The sequence below is a fragment of the Bos grunniens genome, chromosome 11 (genome assembly GCF_055505025.1).
Source record: "Bos grunniens cultivar Pamir isolate PY7600 chromosome 11, Bosgru_T2T1.0, whole genome shotgun sequence".
NCBI lineage: Eukaryota > Metazoa > Chordata > Mammalia > Artiodactyla > Bovidae > Bos > Bos grunniens.
In genome coordinates this window covers 1,895,011-1,917,199 of record NC_141175.1, presented here as the reverse complement: position 1 = coordinate 1,917,199, position 22,189 = coordinate 1,895,011, and the positions used below count along the sequence as shown (strand labels likewise).

The 22,189-nt window shown below is 63.4% G+C and overlaps 2 protein-coding genes across 5 annotated transcripts; one reads left to right on the top strand and one right to left on the bottom strand.

The window, feature by feature from the left end:
• Positions 1–2,900: 2,900 nt before the first annotated feature.
• On the bottom strand, positions 2,901–11,860 carry LCN6 (lipocalin 6). Of its 2 annotated transcripts, XM_086324178.1 has the most exons (11): positions 11,750–11,860; positions 11,454–11,593; positions 7,937–8,007; positions 7,355–7,465; positions 6,985–7,086; positions 6,749–6,774; positions 4,782–4,921; positions 4,302–4,372; positions 3,863–3,970; positions 3,535–3,633; positions 2,901–3,392 (listed from the first exon to the last, which is right to left on the bottom strand). In XM_086324178.1, exons 1-11 carry the CDS (start codon positions 11,837–11,839, stop codon positions 3,094–3,096), a joined length of 1,257 nt encoding a protein of 418 aa, XP_086180304.1. In that variant the 5' UTR covers positions 11,840–11,860; the 3' UTR covers positions 2,901–3,093. The 2 variants fall into 2 exon arrangements, 1 of the variants encoding a protein (XP_086180304.1); XR_015136057.1 differs by lacking the exons at positions 2,901–3,392; positions 3,535–3,633; positions 3,863–3,970; ... (4 more) ...; positions 11,454–11,593; positions 11,750–11,860 and adding an exon at positions 6,445–6,584.
• A 6,098-nt stretch (positions 11,861–17,958) lies between these two features.
• Positions 17,959–22,189, top strand: LOC147362256 (lipocalin-15-like). Of its 3 annotated transcripts, XM_086324163.1 has the most exons (7): positions 17,959–18,519; positions 18,898–19,037; positions 19,130–19,200; positions 19,351–19,461; positions 20,071–20,172; positions 20,431–20,497; positions 21,960–22,099. In XM_086324163.1, the coding sequence occupies exons 1-6, from the start codon at positions 18,424–18,426 to the stop codon at positions 20,463–20,465; spliced, it is 555 nt and encodes a 184-aa protein (XP_086180289.1). In that variant the 5' UTR covers positions 17,959–18,423; the 3' UTR covers positions 20,466–20,497; positions 21,960–22,099. The 3 variants fall into 3 exon arrangements, with proteins under 3 accessions (XP_086180289.1, XP_086180288.1, XP_086180287.1); XM_086324162.1 differs by lacking the exon at positions 20,071–20,172; XM_086324161.1 differs by lacking the exons at positions 20,071–20,172; positions 20,431–20,497 and having other exon boundaries at positions 21,960–22,189.

The following is a 22,189-nucleotide window of genomic DNA, read 5'->3' as shown; positions in this document are numbered from 1 at the left end:
CTCCCGCCTCTGAGCAGCTGACACTGTGGGCCTGGAGACTAACAATAAAAGGTGCCTGTTGAGTCAGAGGCAGGGGGATGCCCAGAATGACCCTGGGCTATCCTCCACAGAGCAGAGTGGGCACTGCCTGCCCCCTCGTGGTCATCTCCAGCACTGCAGCCCCAGGGAGGAAAAGCAGAGACCAAATCCCTTGTTTGGGGTCCAGGTTCCCCAACCGCTCAGCGGGTAAAGAATCCGCTTGTGATGCAGGACACACACTGGGAAGATCCCCTGGAGAAGGGAAAAGGCAGCCCCCTCAATACTCTTACCCGAAAAGCCCCACGGACAGAGGAGCCTGGCGGGGCATGACAGAAACTCAGCAAGGCAGTGGTTCCACCAGGGCCCACCCCCGAAGGAGCAGAGCCTGCCCGCTCCTGGGCGAGAGGGACCCCAGCGCCTCCCTTGCCGCCTCCCCCCTCCACTGTCCCCGTGCTCAGGTCACTCCGGAGGCCTCCTCACCCCAACCAGGGGTGCAAATGAGGACCCCAGGGGCAACAAGGAGGGTCTTGTCCCTGGTCCCCGATGGTGGTCCCGTGCCTGCCCCCTTCTGCGCCCCCGGGTCCCCAGTCCCCCACGTCCCCAGGCTGCCCCTGCTCAGAAGGACCTCAGGGAGCAGAAAGCTTTTTCCAAGGACTCGGAGCACAGTGGGTCACGGATCGGGGAGCAAGGCCAACAGACTCTCCCGCAATCTTATGGGGCCTCCGGGACCACCCTGTCTAAGCACCCCCTCTACGGGGGAGTAAGCTGAGGCCTCCTCTCCTGTAGCCCCTCCACACTGGGGAGGAGCCTCATCCTAGCTCCCGGTGCCCAGAGTGCTGGACACAGGACTCCAGACCCTGTCTTCCCCAGGCCTCTCTAGGGATGGCCCAGTGGGCACCGTGGCGACCCCCTTCCCATGCTATGGGCCGGGCATGTTGCTGGGGGCTCACTGTCTCTGTCCCCAGCCTCCTCCCCCTCACCCGTCCCTCCCCCCGTGCACACCCCTCTGACTTCCAGCAGGACAGTCAGTGAGTGTGAGCGTGTGTGTGCACGCGTGCACCTGCGCCCTCGTGGGGGACGCCCAGAGGAATTGGCCCCCATGGGAGGGGTGGCAGGGGTCCTCCAGGACCTGAGGAGCTCTCACCCCAGAGGAAACCCCCGAGGAGGGGTGAGGCCAGCCGGGCATCAAATCTAGGAGGAGGCTGTTAAAATACAGGGAACAGAACCCAATCCCGGCGCCACGGTGAGACCCAGCCTCAGGGTGCACAGCAGACCAAGATCCTGCGATGCTGCTGTTGGTCTGGGAAGTACTAAGGCTCCAGGGAGGCCTTTGAGGTTCACATAAGGGCCCCTTGGATGTTTGAGACTGAGCGCTCCCAAATTCTAACCATCAAACCTAGAGAAAGACAGGTTTCCTGAGGAACCGTGGGTGTGGCCCTGGGCACCTGGAGTATGCTGGAGGCAAACGCAGGGAAAACCCTCCAAGCCTCGCAAGCACCTTGCGGCTGAGCCTGGCGCAGGGCGGCCTTGGGCCGACCCTCCAGGCTGGAGATGGGCTGAGGGCTGTGCCCACCTGGCGCGTGTCCCCACGCCTCCTTCAGAGGTGGCCGAGCACTTGAAAAAGAAGCGTCTTTGATGACAAGGCATGGAGCCTCAGAACCAAGAGTCCGGGGACCCCCACCCCCAGAAGGGCCACCCTTCCTCCTTCCAGGACAGGCGCACCCAGGCGGCCCCCCTCTCTGTCTGCCAGGGAGGCTGAGTGCTGGGCCGGGAGGCACGTGGAGTAGAGGAGGCCTGCAGGGCTCAAGCCACGCAGGCACGACGGAAGCCCCGGAGCAGAGAGGCAGGTGGAGGGAAGCCCCCCGACATTAGCTGCTGCGGTGGAGAGTGGGGCCAGGTGGCGACTCGGAGGGCGGAGGCGAGCAACTCCGGGCGGGCCTGAGCCTTCAGAGGACTCCTGTTCGCTCCCCAACCCCATGTGCCCTTGTCACGGCCACGAGACAGGCACCCTGTGGTTAGCCCAGCGGCTAGAGGGCAAGGGCCCCGAGCCCCAGGGGCTGAGCCGGCCCAAATCAGCCCGTCTCCCGCCCCCAGAGCCGCAGAGCACACCTAGCTGAGTTCCACCTCTCAGCCCGCCTGCGCCCCCCAGTCTCGAGGTGAGCCCCAGGCGCAGGCACTGAACACATTGGTGGGGGAGTTCCCTAGTGGTCCAGCAGGCAGGACTCGGGTGCTTTCCCTGCCCTGGCCTTGGGTCCAATCCCCGGTCAGGGAACTAAGATCCTGCAAGTTGAGGAGCCGCCTAATAATGATAAAGAGAAATGCACGCATGTGGTTCTTACACAGCAGTAGCTGACAGCTTCAGTCCTGCTTCTCTCCGTAGGCGGCCTGACTCATCCACGCCAGCCACCCCCACCCTAAATAGCCCTGTTACTCTTATGTCCGTCCCCCACCCTGCCCTCTGCTCTGGATCCCATCTCTCCCAGGACACCGGCAGCCCCGTCCACCTCCTCCCTTCCAAGCGGCCCTGCACCCGCCCTCCCCACCGTCTCCGCTGCTCTGGGGGTTTTCAGGCTATTTCCTCTTCTGGGACGGCCCTCCCTGCTCCAGCGCCACCATAACTTTCTCAGCTCAAGCGTCACATCCTCCAAGAAACTCTCCGTGACCCCTCCTCCCCGGCCTGCCACGGTTTGCGCTTGGCACTTCTGGACACAGTCCTCAGGGTCCACGACTGAACCCGGGTGACCAAGTCGGCGTCTGCCTCCCCAGCGAGAGGTCGCATCTGCCTCTTTGCCCCGGGCTCTCTCCCCGGCTTCCTGGGAAGTGTCGGATGTCACGCAACAGGGAGGGCGGTGGCAGAGAAAGCACACGGCACACTGGACTGGCCCCGTCTATTTCCCAGCAGGTGAGGGCAGGTAGCAGCTGCCCGCCGCGCCATCCAGAGGACCCAGCCCCAGGTCCCCCCTCCTCCTTCAGCATGCACCCCCACCCCCACCCAGGGGACCCTAAAGGACCCTGCTGGGCCCAAGCCCCGCCCGAGCTGCACACCATCAGTGGCCTGGGGTCTCCAGACCCGTCTCAACAAGCAGTGGGGTGTGAAGCCTGCAATCTGGAACTCGCTCCCAGGGTCTGGGAGGACCGCAAGCCGAGCCTCACGGGGTGGAGCAGGTGGGCGGCCGGCTCACGGCAGGATGGTGTGCGCGCAGGAGGCTGCAGGGGAAGGAATGGGCTGGGCGTCTCCGAGGGATCCCACATCTGCCGGGCACGCGCGGCAGCTCCCCTGGGGCCTCGGGCCCTGCAGAGGGCAAAGCTGAGCGGCCCTGGCCCCCAGCGCCCCGCAGGGACGCGGCCCCAGCCACCAGCGTTCTCAGGGGGCCCTGGGGAGACAGGATGGGCACGTGCACGTGGCCATGACTTTCTTTAAAGGTGCCCCTGTCGCCCTCTGTCCCTCCATCCCGCACGGGGGCCAGCTCCCTGGCGTCTCGGGGTGGCCCCGGGGCAGTGCCGCCCACACCTCACCGTCTTTTGGGAGCACGGCCGCCCGGCTGGCGAGCCCCAGGGCCTCACACGCGTTGACGAACTTTTTCATGCTCAGGAAGCTGCACGTGGGCTGTCTGCCTGCGGGGGGCGGGGCGGGTGCGGACCAGAGCCGCAGCATCAGAGCCCCCGGTCGAGGGGCGCCCTGGCCCCCGGCACCACCCCTCACCAGAACGCCCCCGGGCTCTGGGTCAGGGACCTGCAGCCACTGGTGGGTGATGGGAAGCGTCAGCCGGGAGTGGGGGTCCCCAGACAGGCTCGGGAGGGGGGCGGCCCTGCAGGGCCCGGGGGCTGTGGCCCCTGGACTCACTGAAGAGCAGCAGGGTCCTGGTGGTCCTGCCGGCCCGGCCCAGGCGCAGGTAGACCACACTGGCGCTGTAGTCAGGGACCATCACACGGAAGCCCTCCACGCCCCTCACTGGAAGGGAGGAAGCGCAGAATCCGCTGCTCACTCCTGAACACTGCGGTCCTTCCAGGGTCCCCGGGCCCCTACCACCCGCACCGAGGGGCCATCTGGAAGGGCAGCAAAGCCCCCCACCCCCAGGCCTGGGCTCCTGGGCGCACACTGGCCAAGCCAACTCTGGGCCACTGTGGGCTGACCGCGCATCCCAGCGTCTGTCCCCACCGGCGCATGCTCTCGGGGAGGACTGCTGGGGGCCGTGCGGTCAGGGATCCTGTCCAGGGTCCTGGGGGCTCAGAAAGCCCTGGACGGCCCTCCCCCAGCCCCCTGTGGCCCAGTGGGTACGCACAGGTGTTCCTGAACACCGGCTTCTTCCTGTCTCTCCGCAGGATTAGCGAGTGTGTCTGGCACCCCCGGGACCTGGGTGGGGGGAGCAGGCTGTGAGCTGCGGGCCTGGGAGACCTTTCGGGGCTCTGCCGTCCTGGGACATTCCAGCTGGGACCTGGGCCAGTCCCACCGCTCAGGAGAAATGCTCCAACACCCCTGCCCCCCAGCCCCCAGTGGGCTGTGGGCACTTCTCAAAAAAGCAGCCACTTGAGTTTGACAGCAGGAAGTGATGGTGTTTGGGGACAGTCCTTGTGGGATTTCCAGACTGACCCTGGGTCTGGTCCCCCCCACTGGCCCCCTCCCCTTCCCTGGGCTCAGGGCCCCCCACCCTGGCCCCCCCATCGGCCTCTCCCCTTCCCTGGGCTCAGGGCCCCCCACCCTGGTTCCCCCATCGGCCCCTCCCCTTCCCTGGGCTCAGGGCCCTCCACCCTGGCCCACGCACCGGTTCAAGGCGAGCACCACCTTCAGCTGGCCCACCTCCTGAACCTGTACTATGGACGCGCCCAGCTTCCTCTGGCCTCCATGCGGCAGCATCCCCTGGGCATCGGAGGCGACGGCAAGGACGTACCAGAAGCCTGAGAACTGCGGAGAGGGCGCAGGGCCTGCCACGCTGGTCCCGCCCAGCCCCGGTCTCCAAGGACCCCCAGGACCGGTGACCCCCGCCCACGGCCCAGCCCATGTCCAGGACCAGCCTGGGTGCCCGCTGCCTCCCAGGCCTTGGAGGCGGACGCCCAGCTGGTCTGCGACCTGAGGCGGCGCAGCGCAGGGCCCAGGACGCAGGGGCCGCAGGGCCTTTTCCTCCAGCTGGCTCCCATCCCACCGGCTCCCCCGCGTCTGCTCGGCCTGTGCCCAGGGCCGCCCCCACCAGGACCTTCCGCCTGCTGCGGTCTCGTTATTCCAGGGCTCGCCTGCTCCCCCCGCCTCCCCTCCACCCCCCGGGCACCAGCAAGTGACTCGGCAGCACCCGTCTCGGAGCTCTGGGCTGTGGCCCACGGTCAGCAGTTGAGTTTTGAAGCCCCAGCCTGTCCCCAGAAGAGGCCCTGGGGACCAGCAGACCAGTGCCCAAGCCCCCCGCCAGCCCGTCCCGAGCTTCAGGGGCCCTCTGCCCGCTGCCCTCACCCCCTGGCCCCGGCGCCCGGCGAGGGCGCCGCGAGGCTCACCTTGTGCCAGTTGAGGTTGTGGGACTCTCGGGGGAGCTGCTCCTGTGCCCGGGAGCCCCCACCCAGCCCCAGCAGCAGGGCCAGCAGGGCCGGCCGCCAGCCCAGCCCCATCCTCGCCACCTCAGCTGCCCGCCTGGACGCTGCGCTTAAATGCCCAGCCTGCCAGCCCTGCCGTGGGCGTCAGCTGACCACAGCCGTGAGCCAGCCTGGGGGGCCAACAGAGGGGTCTTGGGCCCTCCCCCCGCCCTGCAGGCAGGGCCAGCCCCACCCTTGGCCCTCGGAGCCAGCCTGGGACACCCCAGAAGACAGAGGCGTCAAAGATCCCGAGGTCACCTCCTGGGCCTCGGGTCACCGAGTGTCCCCTGGAGCCATGCAACCGGCAGGGAGGTTGCTGGTGCTCTTGTCCTAGCCCCACCCCCACCCCCGGGGGGAACAAAGGCTGGACGGGGCATTGAGTTACTCCCCGGGGTGTGCACACAGGAAGTGGGGTCTCTGAGGACGGGGCTGGGACCGTGCTGGTGCTGACGCTGGGGCCGCCTGCGTGATGCCCTTGGCAGGTCCTGACATGTGTGCATGTGTGTATGTGTTTGTGTGTGTTCACATATGTCTGTATGTGTGTACACCCGATACGAGCAGAGTGCAAGATGACCCCGCCCCCCAGCGGCCCCTGCTTCTGCCAGGACTTCAGGACACAGGAAGACAGACAGACTCCGGCTCTCTGGGGTACCTGGCCCCGACCCTGCCCCAAGGCCCCAGGAAAAGCCAAGCTCTCACGCCCTGGGCGCCCCAGCCCAGTGCCCTGCCCACACGTCACCCAGACCACAGGGTCTAGCTCCAGCTCAGGTGGACGGGCCTCCTGTCGGCCCAGGGCCCGGGGTGACCCCCTGGGGGAGCAGCAGTGTCCAGCCCAGGGCCCTGCTTGGACACACGCAAGAGACCCCGGGAGGGTTTGTGGAACTGCTTTATTTGAATCCGCAGCAAGAGCCCCTGGGAGCAGGTGGCCCCCCACCCAGCCCCTGGGCGGCTGGGCGAGGAGGGCAGTGTCTGGCCAGCCTCCTCCGGGCCCCTGGTGGGTGCAGCATTCACTGGAAACCAAGAGCAACACGGGCGGCCTGGACTCGCCCTCAGAGGCATCGGCTCCCCAGGGCCCCAGCCCTGCCCACCGTGGAGCCTCCGGAAGACAGGGGCCCAGGGCACCCAGGTGCCTCCTGCCACACGGAGGGGAGGGGTGCTCGGGGAGGCCGCTTACCGGGAAGACCTTGTGTGCGCAGGTGACTGGGGAGGAAAGGGGCCGAGGTGAGGATGGCCGGCCCTCGCCAACCAGCACCCTGGCCCCGCACACCACCTGCCCCATCCACCCCGCAAGCCTGATGCTGGGCAGGGAGCAGGTGACCCCTTGAAGCCCCCCTGAGCTCGGCCTGACTCCCTGAGGCCAGGAAGGTCCTCAAGCCGGCAAACGGCGCCCCAGCATCCGGGGACACTCACAGTCCCTCTGGAGCTCGGCCTGCTGCTGCGACAGGAGGCCCAGGCTCCGGCTCCACTTGGCGAAGCGGCCCAGGGCCTCCTGACTGGCCAGGGGCGTTCGGCCTGTGGGGGAGGCGGGAGAGCCGGGCGGGGGTTGGGGCGAGGAGAAGCCCACCCAGAGAACCCAGAGACAGGCGGCGGGACTCCCTGCCCTCTGGGCCCAAGGCTCTTCGCCACGTACAACCCCCCGCCCGCTCCCTCCAGGGACAGGAGCGGGGTGAGGGGGGGCGCTGTGCGTGGGGAGGGGCCGCCCGGGACGCAGGCGCAGGGCCGGTGGGCGGTTTCTGGCCGGGGTGAGGCTGGTGGGAGGGGCGGAGCCCGGCGCACTCACTGTACAGCTCCACGGTGCTGAAGGCCTCCTCCTGGGCCTCCAGCTGTGTGAACACTATCGCGTAGTCCCTGAAGTTGGTGCCCAGCACCCGGTACTCCAGCACGCCCCGGGCTAGAGACAGGTGCCCCCGGGGCGGGGGAGCGCGTCAGGCCTCAGCGGACCAAGAGCCCCCAGGCTCGGTCCCCTCAGCCCCCCGCCCCCACCCAGCCCTGGCACACGGGGCCTCCAGGTGGTCTGGGGATGGCAGGTGAGCCCCAGCTCTTCCCAGGTCACCCTCCTCAGATCAGGTCCCCACAGGGGCAGAGGACACCCCCATGCGCGCCCACCTCCCCAGACACCATAGCTGGAGGGCCGGGACTGACTGGCCCCGAGCACCTCCCAGTCCCCGGCGGAGCACCCCTGGAGCTGGGGTGGAGCTGCCCCTCCCTGTTGTGAGGGGCTGACCCCGCACACAGGGGCCTGGGGACGCAGCTCGGGTGGAAGGCCCAAGGCCGCTGGGGGCAGAAGGCAGCCGGATGGCGGTCAGGGGACTGGAGGAGTCCCCACGCTGCCCAGAAGGACCGTCGTGGCCGTCATCCTTACAGGGATTCCCGAAGACCCATCTGGAATTTTGTCTCCGCAGCTCCACAGCCTGCAGGTGGCATCTCTCCAGCCTGGAGCACAGAAGGATCCGTCATCACCCAGGTCCAGGAGCAGGACTGTCCGGACCTGGCCAGCGTGGCTGCAGGGGGGCTCTGCCTCCCCCTCGGGGGCCGCAGTTACCCAGAAACCCTGGTCTCAACCGCAGGTGAGCCATCGGGGCCGCAGGCTGGCTGGGGACCTGCAGAATATACCTCCCGAGGGACCTGCTTTGCCAGATCCACACGGAGAAAACTTGGGAGCACTGCTGAGGGCATGAAAGGCGCCTGAGACAAAGGGGGGTCTGCAGTTTGGAGTAAAGCGGCTCCACGTCTAAAGAGGCCAGTGTCCCTAAGCCGTCAACCCGAAAAATGAGCAGACGGCCTTCTGTGAGCAGAGCAAGACGAGCTCACAGCCAAGTTCCCTGCAAGACCCAGGAGTCACGAGGAAAAGCCTGAAAGGAGCATCACCAGCCCTAACAATGCACACTGTGGAGCCACGAGACGGAAAGCAACCGGACTCACTGGCACAGAAGCAGACCGATCGAAGGAGCAGAGCAGAGAGTCCAGAAATGAAGCAAAGTGCCCAGGAGGTTAGGTGTCATGAAGGGAGCATCTTTGGCCAGTGGAAAAAGAGGGACCCTGGGCAAGCATCAACGGTCACACCTCGCAGGTCCCCAGGGCGTAGCCCCGGGCAGGTCAAAGATCAGAGGCCTGTCAGCTTCAGGGAGGTGGAAAGACCTCCTAACAACTACATCACAAGGCCCAGAGGCCCTAAAAAGAGCCAGAGTTACATCTACACAAACACAGAAAGAACTCTTCCTACCAAAAACTGCTGGAAGGCGTAAGAGTGGCAGACTGGGAAATTAATTTGCAACTAACCTTCATCACAGACAGTAGCCAAAATCACCAATACCTAAGCGTTCTTGCGTGTCAATAAAAACCTACCCCAGGAAAAAATATGCAAAAGATACGAACAGACGCTGGGCTGGGAAGGAGCCCCAGAAGGAACAGGCCCCGAGATGCCCGCTCCCCTGTGATCAGAGGAGACAGTAAAAACATCCATGGGGCCATTGGTCACCCATCAGATGGCCACCCAGTCCCGCACCAGCTCGGGGCACCCGCCTCGTGTGACACGGGAAAAGGACAGACGCACTTCAGCTCTAGGGGTTTGTCCCTCCCAGGCCAGCACACCAACGTCACAGCCCTAGATGTGTTTCCAGCTGCGAAAGACTGGAGACCGCTGTCTGCCCGTCAGCAGAACTCTGGAAGGCAGCCCAGGGGAGTATTACTTGGCTCTGAAAAAAAGTTTCTCAAAAAAAGTCACATAGAGTCAGTAGATGACCCAATAATCCCACAATCTGGGTGTGTCTCCAAAAGAATTGAAAACAGGGTCTCAAAGAGATATTTGCACACCTGTGTCTACAAGGCCCAAAAGCCGGAAGCAATTCAGACATCCATCAGCGGACGAAAGGGAACTGGGTGTGGTCCAGCCCTGCGGTGGAATATTACTCAGCCTTCAAGGAGGAAATCCCGACGCAGGCCGAAACACGGTGAGCCTGGAGAACGCTGTGTTCTGTGAGATAAGCCAGGCACAGACCAATGTAGGGGGCTTCCTACCCCATCCCACCTCAGTGGTAAAGAATCTGCCAAAGCAGGAGACGAGGGCTCGGTCGCTGCCTGGGAGGATCCCACACGCTGCAGAGTGGCCGAGCCCCTGCTCTGGAGCCCGTGTTCCAACACAGGAGGAGAGGCCTGTGCAACTGAGAGTGGCCCCCACCCTCCACCCGCAGAGAAAGCCCGCACAGCACCAGAGACCCAGCAGGGCCAGAGTGAGCATAAAGACAGCAACAACATTTTTCCTTTGAAAAAAGACTAATGCAGGATCCACTCATGCGAGGCCCTAGAGGAATCAAACCCAGAGACGGAAGCAGATGGTGCAGCCAGGGGCTGCGTGAGGGGACGGGGAGTGAGTGTCTGGTGGGGACAGGGGGTCAGTGTGAGAAGGTGAGAAAGTTCCGGAGATGCTGGTGAGGTTTGCACAAGGTGAGTGTGTTCGATGCCCTTGAACTATGCACTGAAAATGGTCAAGATGGTGAATTTTATGTTACGTTTATCTTACCACAGCTTTGAAAACTTTAAGAAAGGCAAAAGAGAATAAAATCTTAAATGTTTCACAAGAAGGCAGAGAACCCGGGGGGCTGACACCAAATTGTGGCTTGCCTGAATACTTAAGAGACTTGCGTGTGCTTGCGTGTTCCTGAACATCTCCAAGGAGCCGTCACAGATCAAAACCAGGGGCTGCCTGTTGCGAGGGGGAGGAAAGACCCCTGCTGTCCACCTCCCCGTTTCTTTCTTTTTCAGTTTGAGGGCTCTGAGTTCCCTGGCCAGGGATGGAACTGGGGCCCTTGGCAGTGAGAGCACAGAGTCCTCACCCTTGCACCCCCGGGGAGCTGCCGGGGGACTCTGACCTTCGGACCAGGTAAGTGTGTTTCCTATTCGAAGACCAACACGTGAAACTCACCTCAGCTCACAAAACGAAGCGCCCTCTTGCCCGTCCTCGGGCCCTGCTGTCAGGGTGCACCCTGCAGCCGGGCCTGGGCCCGCCCCTTCCACCCCGGTGTGGCCCAGGTCCTCAGACACACACGCCTCCACGCAGCAGGGAGCAAGGCCGCTGACCGATGGTACCCACAAGCGGACGCCAGAAAGGGCTGGGAGGCCCCCGCCCCTGCAAGCGCTCTCGTCCCCTCACCACCCACGGCCGTCCCATGGGGCCTGGCCTTCCGGGTGCCAAGGTTCCATGTTTGGATGGCTTTTTGCCAGCCTTGTTAGGACTCTCTGAGCCTCATGGCTTCGGGGCTACAGCCCACGACACGTGTGAGCCAGTGTTCACCCAGCACAGCAGGGCCCCCGCCCCAAGCCCCATGTCCTCTGTCCTGCTTGTCCGCCGCCAGGCCACCCCAGCTGGGTGGCAGCTGCAGCAGGCTCAGCTGTGGGAAGGAGCAGGGCAGACAGCCTCCTCTCGGGTCGGGGCTGCCAGCCGCTCAGGCTGCGTGATGACTCCAGGCCCGCGGTGGTGCCCCACCAGCCATCCCGAGCGACAGGCGGGGACTTGGACACTTAGGTGACGTGGGTCCTCGGGGCTTCGTGGTCTCCAGGCTCCCCCAGGGCCCACCGGACCGTGTGGGCTCAAATGCACAGACCCACCTTGAGCGGCTGCTCAGGGGGGCCTTGAACAAAGAAGCGGCCTCTCCTGCTAACCGGAGCCGCTGCCAAGCTGCCCAGGGGCCGGGGCGGAGGGGGTGGTCAGAGGCTGTGCCGGCCTCGCTGGAGAAGGCATGAGTCCCACCCAGAGCGCCCCTGGCCGGAGCCCAGGACGCAGACCCCTGAGACCCAATGGAGGGCGGAGCTCACAGCAGAGCCCGGTGCAGAGGGAGGGGAGGGCGGGCCGGCCACCCAGCCGCGCCCCCGGCCCCACCCACCTGTGCCGGGAAGCCCGCATCTTCAGGGTGTTCTGGGACGTCAGCATCACCTCGACCCCCTCGACACTCTTTGTGGCCTTTTCCAGCGCGAAGTCCTTCTCCCCTGAGGCCACGGCGAGGACGTACCAGGACCCCATGAGCTGAGGGAGGGGGCGCAGGTGAGGGGCCGTCCCTCCACCCCCAGCCCGGCCTCCTGCAGCCCCCGTGGTCCGGGGGGCCCCGGGGGAGCCCGGAGACCACAAAGGCCCGAGGACCCGTGTGGCCCCAGGCCCGCGCTGGTGTGGGGGAGCCGCCACCTGCTGAGGGTCCAGCCTCCCCAGCCACACGGCCCGGGCGCTGGGCACCAAGACCACAGCCAGCAGAGCGGCCAGCAGCGCTGCACGCATCCTCCCGAGGTCCACACGCCAGCGACCTGCCCGGGCCCGGGCTGAGCAGCCCTCCCGCCTCTGGATGCCCGTTTATATGGCTCTGAACGCAGTGCTGTGGGCGGCGCTCATTACCAGGCTCCCTCCTGCCTCTCTCCTTGTCCTCCAGCTGCGCCAGGGAGCAAGGAGGGGCTGGGACCGTGTGCAGGGCCCCTTCCACCCCGGCTTGTCCAGCAGCCCTCCACTTGGAAGTTTCCAGAATGAGCATCCTGCCTTCAGCTGCACCATCCCCTCCCTTCCAGGGCGCCAACCCTCTGTCGCTCAGTCTAGGAGGGCCAGAGACCCTGCTCTTGAACCCAGGCCAAGGTCACTTCTGAGAAGAGAGGCAAGAACAAACAGTCCCTCCAGAAGCTGTGGTTTGGGTATCTTTTGTTTTAGGCATTAAAAATTTAAAAAGCCCCCCCATTTTTTTGAAAGCTCCCACACGCTCCTGGTCCACTCCCCTTCCTGCCCGACTGGCCCTTGTCTCCCGCCCCACCACGGCCAGCACCCAACTGGACGCCCTGTGCCACTCGCCTCCCACCCACCATCCGGACCTGCCAACTCTCTGGGCAGCCTCACTGTGATGCCTCCCACCTCTGCTCACCATGAGCCTGGCCGGGCCCTCAAGGCCACATGAGAGCTTGCCCTGGACCTGGGCTGCCCACTCTGGGTCACTGGAGACCCTGCCTGGGAGCGGAGATCAGAAGGTTCGGCAGGATCTGTCTGAGGCCCCAAAACCCAAGCGGAAGTACCTGGGACGATGCCCTCCCGGGGAGGGGGCGCCCTGCAAACCACAGCTCCCAGCCTCCTCTGCTGGCTGGCTTCCAGGGTGCTGTGGACACAGGACAGGCACCTTGGAAGGTGACGAAAGATGAAGCTGTCTGTCCTGCTGGGCCTTCCCAGAAAGGACCTCAGATAAGCCGGTGCCCCACCCCTGCCTGGAGACAGGACGCACCCTGCAGGAAAGGGGGCCAAAGAGAGCCCATCACACAGAGACCTGCAGAGAAGCGTCGCCCTGCCCCCAGGCCTGGAGGACCCCAGGGCCGGGGCCTCTGGCACAGACAGCCCACCACGGGCAGGGGTGGCTCTCTGTGGCTCCACAGAGGAGGCCCGGGGGCACTGGATGGGGAAGTGGGCAGGGGCTGAAGGACCCCTGCCCAGGAGGCCGAGCCAGAGCTCCTCCCAGCGCTCTTTACTGGGAGGCTGGATGGATGGGGTGGAAGCCAGCCCAGGAGGGGCCCTCAGGGCAGGAGTGGGACATAGGGCACTGGCCACAGGCGGGGCCCAGCTGGGATTGCCCCTGCCGCCCTGCGCCTCCCCGCCAACCCCTCCTTCCCGCCCCGCTCCCCCCGCCCCACACCCGCTCCCCAGCAGCAGGCAACCTGCTGTGCAGACTGGTGGACACTAGGGGGCGAGCTTGGGCGCTGAGAAAGTGGGTGGGGGTGGCGGCCACGCAGAGCTTAGTGCCTCCCACATGGCCTCGGACCCAGTGCTGCCCTGGACCTTCCTGCTGGCTCCTGCTCAGCACCCAGAGCAGCCTCTGGGAGCCCTGAAACCCTCCCTGTGACCCCCACCCCCCAGCTCTCCAGACCTGAAACCCTCCCTGTGACCCCCCAGCTCTCTAGCCCTGAAACCCTCCCTGTGACCCCCCAGCTCTCTAGCCCTGAAACCCTCCCTGTGACCCCCCAGCTCTCTAGCCCTGAAACCCTCCCTGTGACCCCCACACCCTCCCCCCAGCTCTCTAGCCCTGAAATCCTTCCTGTGACCCCCCGCCCCCCAGCTCTCTTTGTCCTGGGCAGCTGTCGCCCCCCCTGGCTGGGCTGTGTCCACCTGCGTGTGCCAGCTCATGGCCAGATGTCGGCTTCCTGACACAACTTGCTGCCCCCCTGGGGCATTTCTCCACAGAGACCCCATACGCATCAGTCTCCCCCAGCCCAGCACCTGGTAACCACTAAGCTCCTTTCTGTCTCTGCGGACTTGCTATTATGCATGTCCCATAGGGGGCTCCTACACCACGTCGTGGCCTTAGGGGTCTGGCCTCTCACCCAGCACCCTGTCTTCGAGGTTCATCGTGTTCTTATATGGACAATCTTCCAATGTGTGGATAGACCACATTTGCTTATCCAGGCAACCCTTCAGCGGAATGCGCGAGTGCTAACTCACTTCAGCTGTGCTTGAGTCTGTGCGGCCCCATGGACTGTAGCCCACCAGGCTCCTCTGTCCATGGGGATTCTCCAGGCAGGAATACTGGAGTGGGTTGCCGTGCCCGCCTCCAGGGGATCTTCCAGACACAGGGATCAAACCTGCGTCTTTCACGTCTCCTCACTGGCAGGCATGTTCTTTGCTGCTGGTGCCACCTGGGAAGCCCGGCCCTTTAGCAGACCTCACCTCAGTGTAAGGCAGCTTTCCTTCTAGGGGACCCCTCCCCAGCTCAGTGAACCGCAGACCCCATCTAAGCTCTTCCACCAGCCCTGCGAGCGGCGTCTCTTTGCTATCGCCCTGTGGCCACTTCTGGGACTGCACCTTCTTGGGTCCAGGGCCTCGCCAGCTCCGGTCTGCCCACCGCCCACCAAGGCACCTCTCCTGCCGGTGCCCCCGTCCTCGTCCTGAGCCGCCACAAACCCCCTCTGCACACAGCAGAGCATGTGCTAGCCTCCTCCAGGGCGCTGAGGCCTGCAGGACGCGATGGAGGCCCTGGCCGCAGTGCCCGGCCCACTGTGTGTGTGGGGCCCCCACTGAGCCGCTGCTGTCTGGGCCTGCGGTGCCAGGCACTCAGGGCCACCTCAGGCCGGATGTGGCCACACACACCTGCCCGCAGGCAAATGCATGCTGTGAGGTTTCCAGTTGGCAGACCTGGGGGTCACAGCGACTTGGGCCTGACCCTTGTTCATTCACAACGGTCAGTGGGCAGCGTCCACCGCCAGGCCCCGCACTCCAGGCTTGGGAAACAGAGGCCAATGGCTGGCCTGCAGGCTGCTGCAGTTCCTGTCGTCTCGGGGTTCACAGGAGAGCAGAGAACAAATAAACTCAGGAGAGAGCTGGAACGGTGCTAAGCCCCCAGGACACAGACCAGCGGTGGGCTGGGTTTGAGGAAGGCTGCTGACTAGGCAGAGTGTGAGTAGCAGGGACTCTGGTGAGGGGCTGGACAGGACCAGAGGGCCCCTGGGCCGGAGGGTATGAGCAAGAGGCCCCAGGCAGGCGGGGAGCGGGCTGGGCTGACTGCTGGGGAGCTGGGCAGCACTGGGCTGGGCTGGGCGCCGGTTTGCGCTTGGGGAGTTTCCACTCGGGGTGGGTTTGTGCTCTGCACCACAGTGACTCAGGAGCGTCTCAAGCAGGGACGCATCAGACTGATGCTTTACAAGGCTTGCTCAGGCCGCTGTGTGGAGAGTGGACTTCAGAGATGAGGGGGCTGGGGAGGCAGGAGGTGAGCGGGCATCTAGAACTCGTGATGGAGAGTCTCCAGACCCCGGCAGGGAACAGGCTGGTGGCGGGAGCGTTCTCTGTGGCCTTGGAAGCCGCCCCACACCTAAGGCTCAAGGGGGTCCGTGGGGGGCCTGCAGGCCACAGTGACCTGTCCCTCGATCCCTGCTTGCTCTCACCCCACAGTTCTGTGGTGAGAGGTCTGACCTCTCCCTGCCACACTCGGATCTTACTTGGGGGCTTCGGACACATTGTCTCCCTGCCCCTCAGCCCAAGAACTGGCATCTGGGAGAAGAGTTCATACAGTCTACCCGCCTACCTATCCACACTCAGTTCAGCTCAGTTGCTCAGTTGTGTCCGACTCTTTGCCACCCCATGAACCACAGCACGCCAGGCCTCCCTGTCCATCACCAGCTCTCGGAGTCCACCCAAACCCATGTCCATTGAGTCGGTGATGCCATCCAACCATCTCATCCTCTATCGTCCCCTTCTCCTCCTGCCTTCAATCTTTCCCAGCATCAGGGTCTTTTCAAATGAGTCAGCTCTTCCCATCAGGTGGCCAAAATATTAGAGTTTCAGCTTCAACATCAGTCCTTCCAATGAACACCCAGGACTGATCTCCTTTAGGATGGACTGGTTGGATCTCCTTGCAGTCCAATGGACTCTCAAGAGTCTTCTCCAACACCACAGTTCAAAAGCATCAATTCTTCAGCTCTCAGCTTTCCTTATAGTCCAACTCTCACATCCATACATGACCACTGGAAAAACCGTAGCCTTGACTAGACAGACCTTTGTTGACAAAGGAATGTCTCTGCTTTTGAATATGCTTTCTAGGTTGGTCATAACTTTCCTTCCAAGGAGTAAGCGTCTTTTAATTTCATGGCTGCAGTCACCACCTGTAGTGATTTTGGAGCCCAGAAAAATAAACTCAGCCACTGTTTCCACTGTTTCCCCATCTATTTGCCATGAAGTGATGGAACCCGATGCCATGATACTCGTTTTCTGAATGTTGAGCTTTATGCCAACTTTTTCACTCTCCACTTTCACTTTCATCAAGAGGCTTGTGAGTTCCTCTTCACTTTCTGCCATAAGGATGGTGTCATCTGCATATCTGAGGTTATTGATATTTCTCCCGGCAATCTTGATTCCAGCTTGTGCTTCCTCCAGCCCAGCGTTTCTCATGATGTACTCTGCATACTAGTTAAATAAGCAGGGTGACAATATACAGCCTTGACATACTCCTTTTCCTGTTTGGAACCAGCCTGTTGTTCCGTGTCCAGCCTGTCTACACTGTATAAGCATGAATACATGCTGTGGTCCACAGTTAGAAGTTTATTTACTTGGCTGCACCGGGTCTTACTTGTGGCATACAGGACCTTTAGTTGCGGCACGTGGGAGTTAGTTCCCTGACCAGGAATCGAACCTGGACCCCTGCATTAGGAACACGGAGTCTTAGCCACTCAACCCCCAGGGAAGTCTCTAGTTTACACTTTTTAAAAGTTGAGGTGTAGTTTACACGCTCTGGAATTCACCCTCTTTGGTTTTAAGTTTAGACAAACGCACCACAGTCCATCACCCCAGCGTCTCCGCCAGCCCCTTTGTCGTCAGCCAGGCCCGTCTGTCCTTGAGGATTCCCATGTTCTGCAGCCACAGTCTGCACCCCTCCAGGCCGGCTTCTGTCACCCAGCGTGGGCATCTGGGGTTTGCCCTGGGTCAGTGTGTCTGGAGAGGTCTCATGCCCAGAGCATTGTGCATCCTGCCCCCTGAACGGCATTTGGTCATTTCCGTTTTTTAGGGATTGTCAATAAGATCTCATGACCAGCCACCAGCAGGTTTTGGCTAAAGTGTGTCTCATTTTTCTTGGGTAAATATCTAGGCTTGTGACTGTCGAATCACATGGTATTTGAATGTTTTCCTTCATAGGATCTGCCGAGCCGTCCCCAGGGTGTCGCACGCTCTTGGTTTCCTGCCCTGGTGGTGACCACCAGTGTCTCCGGTTTGGAACCAGAGTGGCCAGCCTGCCGGTCTGCCGTGGCATCTCCTTACAGTGAACAAATGCCCATGAGCCTCTCTGCTTGGCTTTACTTTCTGATTTGGAATCTTTTCAAATATTTTGCCTGTTTTTTTAACTGTTTTTTTTTTTTTTTTTTTTTTTGAGTCTTGAGAGTTCTCTATAGATTCAGGATTTAAGTCCTTTATCAGATGGATGTTTTGTAAATATTTGCACAGGAAGGCTTTCACTGCCTTCTGTCCCAAGACTCTGGGATCTGGGTGAGAGCTGGCGCCTCCTGAACCCAGTGGAGGCGGTGAGCCGGAGCCCTCGGCCCTGACCCCCTGCTCCTCCCCACCCCACTGGCCGATGAGGGTCCTTCTCCGACCCTGGACGCACTTCCACTGGGAGCACAGTGCTGGCCTTCCCTGGGGATGCCTGCCTCTGACCAGAGGACTCTGGGTGCCCCAGGCCACGTGCTGCTCCTCACATGGCGCCCCTGGGGTCCCCTGAGAGGACAGAAGAGGCCACCTGGAGAGAGGCCTGGCCAGCCTGCGGCGCCTCCCTGGCGACATTGCGGTCCACACGCTTATGCAACCAGTGATAAGGTGGCCGTGACCCCATAATCCACCCCAGGTGGTGGCCCAGCCCCGCCCTCCCCACGGGCTTGCTGGAGGCCCAGCCAGGGGTCTGGAGGCAGGACTGCTCGGGCCTCGACATCACCTCTGTCCCCCTGAGACGAGGTCCCCAGGCCTGGCTGATGTGACTACGCTCCTGTGCAGGGAGGTGAGGGGGTGAGGACTCTGGGGGACCTGGGCCCCAAGGGGTAGCCTCCTGGCTGGAGCAACCTGACCGTGGGTGCTTCCCAGCGGCGCCCCCAAGGGCCCCGGGCTCCAGCCGCGTTGCCCACAGGTGGGCAAGGCCCAAGCCAAGTGAGAGCCCTCTGGAGCCCTCCCGGAAATGACCCCTGGAGCCAGTGGGGACACTCGGGCGATTGTGCCAAACAATGAACAAAGAAGGGCTGGCGTTTCCAGAACCGAGACGCCGTGCGCTGCCCAGGCGGCTCGCTGGCCCTGCCCCACTGCGGGCCGGGCTATAAAGCTGCCCACAGCAGTAGGGATGGACCAGTGCGGGGCCAGGGTCACAGACGGGGATGGGGGCCACGCTGCTGAGCTGCGTCCTGCTGCTGCTCTGGCCACCCTCGGCTCAGGCTGACGTGCTGGTGCAGCCAGATTTTGATGCCAACAAGGTACGAGAGGCCCCCGTGCTGTGCCATGCGGGTGGGGGTCCGGGCTGAGCAGCCACTGGAAACAGGAGTGACCGTGTTCTAGCGGAGCCTGCCGCCTCCGTGGGACGCTTGCTTGGTGTCCTGGGCCTGCACACCCTTTAGAGTCCCTTCCATTTAACCCTGAAACAACCCTGTTGTTGGGTAGTTACTGACCCACTTCACAACTCAGAGAACTGAGGCTCCCAGTGGCCAGGACCCCTGCCCCAGGTGAGTGGCAGCACTGGGGCTTGGACACTCCGGAGACCCCCGGCCGAGTGGCTTCAGACAAATCTGTGGGCCTTGTGGCCCACAGTCCGGGTGCCGGGAGGTTCCGCCCCGGGTCACTGAGCTGTCTTGCAGTTCTCAGGCCTCTGGTACGTGGTCTCCATGGTCTCTGACTGCAAGGTCTTCTTGGGCAAGAAGGACCACCTGCTGATGTCCACCAGGGACATCAAGGCCTCGGCGGGGGGCAACCTCAGCGTCCACATGGAGTTCCCCCGGTGAGCGGGCGCGGGGTGAGCGGGCGCGGGGTGAGCGGGCGCGCGGGGCCGGGTGGGCGGGGCCGAGAGTGAGCAGGCCGTGCACCCCCCAGGGCGGACGGCTGTAACCGGGCGGATGCGGAGTACCTGAGAGTGGGTGCCCAGGGGCACTTCCGAGTCCCAGGTAAGTGACCCCCACGCCCTTCTCCATGGGTGACCCTCCCCCATGCCCCTCCCGGGGCCCTCCCCTGCCTCCGCCTGGGCCCCGCCCCCTTTCCCGTGTGGGCGGATGCTCAGCGGTTCCGTTGTCCAGAGCCGGCTGTCTCCTCTGCAGCCTTGGGCTACCTGGACGTGCGCGTGGTGGACACGGACTACAGCTCCTTCGCCGTGGTCTACATCTACAAGGAGCTGGAGGGCGCGCTCAGCACCATGGTGCAGCTCTACAGTGAGGGCTCCCCCGCACCCCCCGACCCCACCCCCACCCACTGGGGCACCTCTTCAGGCCCTGCCCACCCCATCACAAATGGGTACGGCTGAACTGAGGGGCCTCTGAAGGCTGGGCACTCAGGCCAAAACTCAGGCCTGTCTCTGGCTGGAGACCCCGCCTCCCCTGCTTGGCCTGCGGCCTGACACCCTGAGCAGGGGCTGCGATACTATTCTGCTTTAATTTCTCGTGGGCTTGGCGGAGTGAACCAGGAGAGTTCCCCAAGAGGAGAGGCAGGGGTGAGGGCGGGAAGCTGGCTTTGGGAGCTGCAGGTAAAGGTGTCTGAAGGGGTGGGGCTCCGGGGCGCAGGGTCTGGGAGAGCAGCCAGGCACCCCAAGCTCCCAGGTGCCCTGTGTGAATTGGGAAAGGCTGCCCGTCTGTGCAGTTTCCAGTCCCCACTAGCCCCTCAGCCAGGCAGGCACTTTCATCAGTGCACAACCTGCCCAACCTCAGGGGGCAGACCTACCTCCAGCCTTCAGGAAAGGGCAGTGAGGCCAGGGGCCCCCATCTGCCCATGTCTCTCATCTCTGTGACCCACGGGGGTTCACAGCGGCCCCTGCTCTGCCCCAGGCCGGACCCAAGAAGCGAGTCCTCAGGCCCTGGAGGCCTTCCAGGACTTCTACCCGACGGTGGGGCTGCCAGCGGACATGGTGGCCATGCTGCCCAAGTCAGGTACCCCTGAGAGCCCCGCCCCTGTCAAAGTCCCGCCCGGTCAAAGCCCCGCCCCTGCCAGAGCCTCGCTCCGCCCCCATTCCGGAGTCCTGGGAGGTGCCGGCCGGAAGTAGCCCTGTCTTCCAAGGGTGTGTTGGCCGGCCCGGGGGAGATTGGGGATGCCGCCCCCAGCGGGTCCCTTGGCATGGGGAGGGGCTGCAGGAGGCAGGGTGAAGTCCCAGCCAGCCCAGCCTCTCGGGACCCTCTGTCTTTCTACAGATGTGTGCTCCCTGGGGGACAGGGACGCACCCTGAGGGCTCCAGAGACCCAGTTTGGCCCTTCCCAGGTAGGAGCCAGGGTTAACACCTCCCTCCCGCTCTCCAGGGCCTGTGTGCCGGGACCTCCTCCCTCTCACCTGCTGAGGTCTGCAAGTGCAGATCCCCCAGCATCCCTTGTTCTCCCTGGATACTCACTCCTGTGCCTGCAGCCTCCACTTACATATCACCTCTTCCAGGGAAGCCTCTCCTGATTACCTAGGGCTGCCGTAGCTTAAAACAACAGGAATTTACTCTCTCATAGCCTAGAGGCTAGAGGTGCGGAGTCAAGGACGGGGCAGGACTGCCCAGAGGCTCTGGGGAGAATCCCTGCCTCTTCCAGAGGCTGTTGGTGCTGGCAATCCTTGGCCTGTCGACCCACCACTCCCATCCCTGCCTCGCCTGTTAAGAGGCCAGATTGCCTTCATATAAGGATACCCTAAATCAAGGGTGATGCCCTCTCAAGATCTTTAACAATTACATCTTCAGAGACCTTATTTCCAGATAAGGGCGTTTTCGGAGTTCCAAGTGGATATGGATTTGGAGGGGCATAATCCAGCCCAGTGCGCTCTGTGTCCCCATAGCCCCTGGCTTGCCCAGAGCATGGGGCGCTGCCTTGGGATTCCCGAGTCCTCATCCTCTCCCAAGGGCCCCACAAGGTGGGAACCGCAGCCTCCTGGCACAGGGCTGAGTCCCCAGGACCCCTTGGGACATGGATGCAGGTGGGCTCTTGGGGACGCCTTCTCCCAAAGTGGAGAGGGGACCATTGGGCCCCTCACCCCCCTTCCCTGTGAAGAACTTGGGAACCTACATGAGCAGTAAACCTCGGACAGGATGTGACATTCGCCGGCGTCGGGAGGCACCCCTGCGGCCTCTCCTGGCATGGTGGGTTAGGTTAGGTGGGGGCTTCCAGAGTGGCCTGCGGGCAGCGGCCCTCTGGCCTTCACTTCATTCTGCTCCCCCGGCCAGGCCGAGTTTGCCCAGGGCTGCGCTGGGGGCATCGGGCTGCTGCAGCTTTCAGTGGGTCTCAATGATGCAGCCCAGGTCCCGGCTCCATCCCTGTTTGAGCCACGTTAGGGATCGGGTCACGTGCCATCAGGAAGGTTCTAGCTGCAGAGAGCAGGAGCCTGTCTGCCTGCTCTGTGCCCCACCCCCAGGATTATGTTAAAAAAGCACCTTTTAGGGTAAAGTGCACACCTACGTGGACCCCCTCTCCAGGGCTGTGTCTGCAGGCTCCTCGGGGTTAAGTGGCTGTTCCACCAGCCAGGGAGGTGGTGAGGCCCTGGGGACAGTGGCTGGGTCCCTGGGGAGCCCGGTAAGGGGGCGACACTGGGGGAGGGGGCCGCCTTGGGGGAGTGTTTCCATGGTTGCAGAAGCTTCGGTGGCAGAATCCACTCACCCTGCCCTTTAAGGGGATGAGTAGATGGGGCACCCTGCTGTGTGAAGCGCCACTCAGGGGTCCCAGGAGTGACCGGACCTTTGCTGTCTGTGCAGGGAGAGCCGGAGCAGCGGGTCCTGTCACCCCAAGTGTCCTGACCCACGGCCCTCCAGCCCTGCGCCTTCCCGTCCCCCACCCTTCGCCGGCATCTCCTGGGGCCTCCCCCTTCTGCTCAATAAACAGATTCTGCAGTTTCGAGGGCCCTGGATTCTTTGGAGAGGCCGTTAGGGAGGGCCCTGGGGCCCCGCTGTGATCCGGGCTCCTGGAGCCACTGAGGCTGGGAGGC

Excerpts from the sequence above, each read along its gene's own strand:
- LCN6 (XM_086324178.1), bottom strand. The coding sequence starts at position 11,839 with ATGCGTGCAGCGCTGCTGGCCGCTCTGCTGGCTGTGGTCTTGGTGCCC. Across the intron at positions 11,594-11,749 it reads GGAGGCTGGACCCTCAGCAG|CTCATGGGGTCCTGGTACGT; the intron begins GTGGCGGCTCCC and ends CCCCTCCCTCAG. Across the intron at positions 6,775-6,984 it reads GGCCGAGCTCCAGAGGGACT|TCACCTGCGCACACAAGGTC; the intron begins GTGAGTGTCCCC and ends TTTCCTCCCCAG.
- LOC147362256 (XM_086324161.1), top strand. The coding sequence starts at position 18,424 with ATGGGGGCCACGCTGCTGAGCTGCGTCCTGCTGCTGCTCTGGCCACCC. Across the intron at positions 18,520-18,897 it reads CAGATTTTGATGCCAACAAG|TTCTCAGGCCTCTGGTACGT; the intron begins GTACGAGAGGCC and ends GCTGTCTTGCAG. Across the intron at positions 19,462-21,959 it reads CACCATGGTGCAGCTCTACA|GGAGAGCCGGAGCAGCGGGT; the intron begins GTGAGGGCTCCC and ends CTGTCTGTGCAG.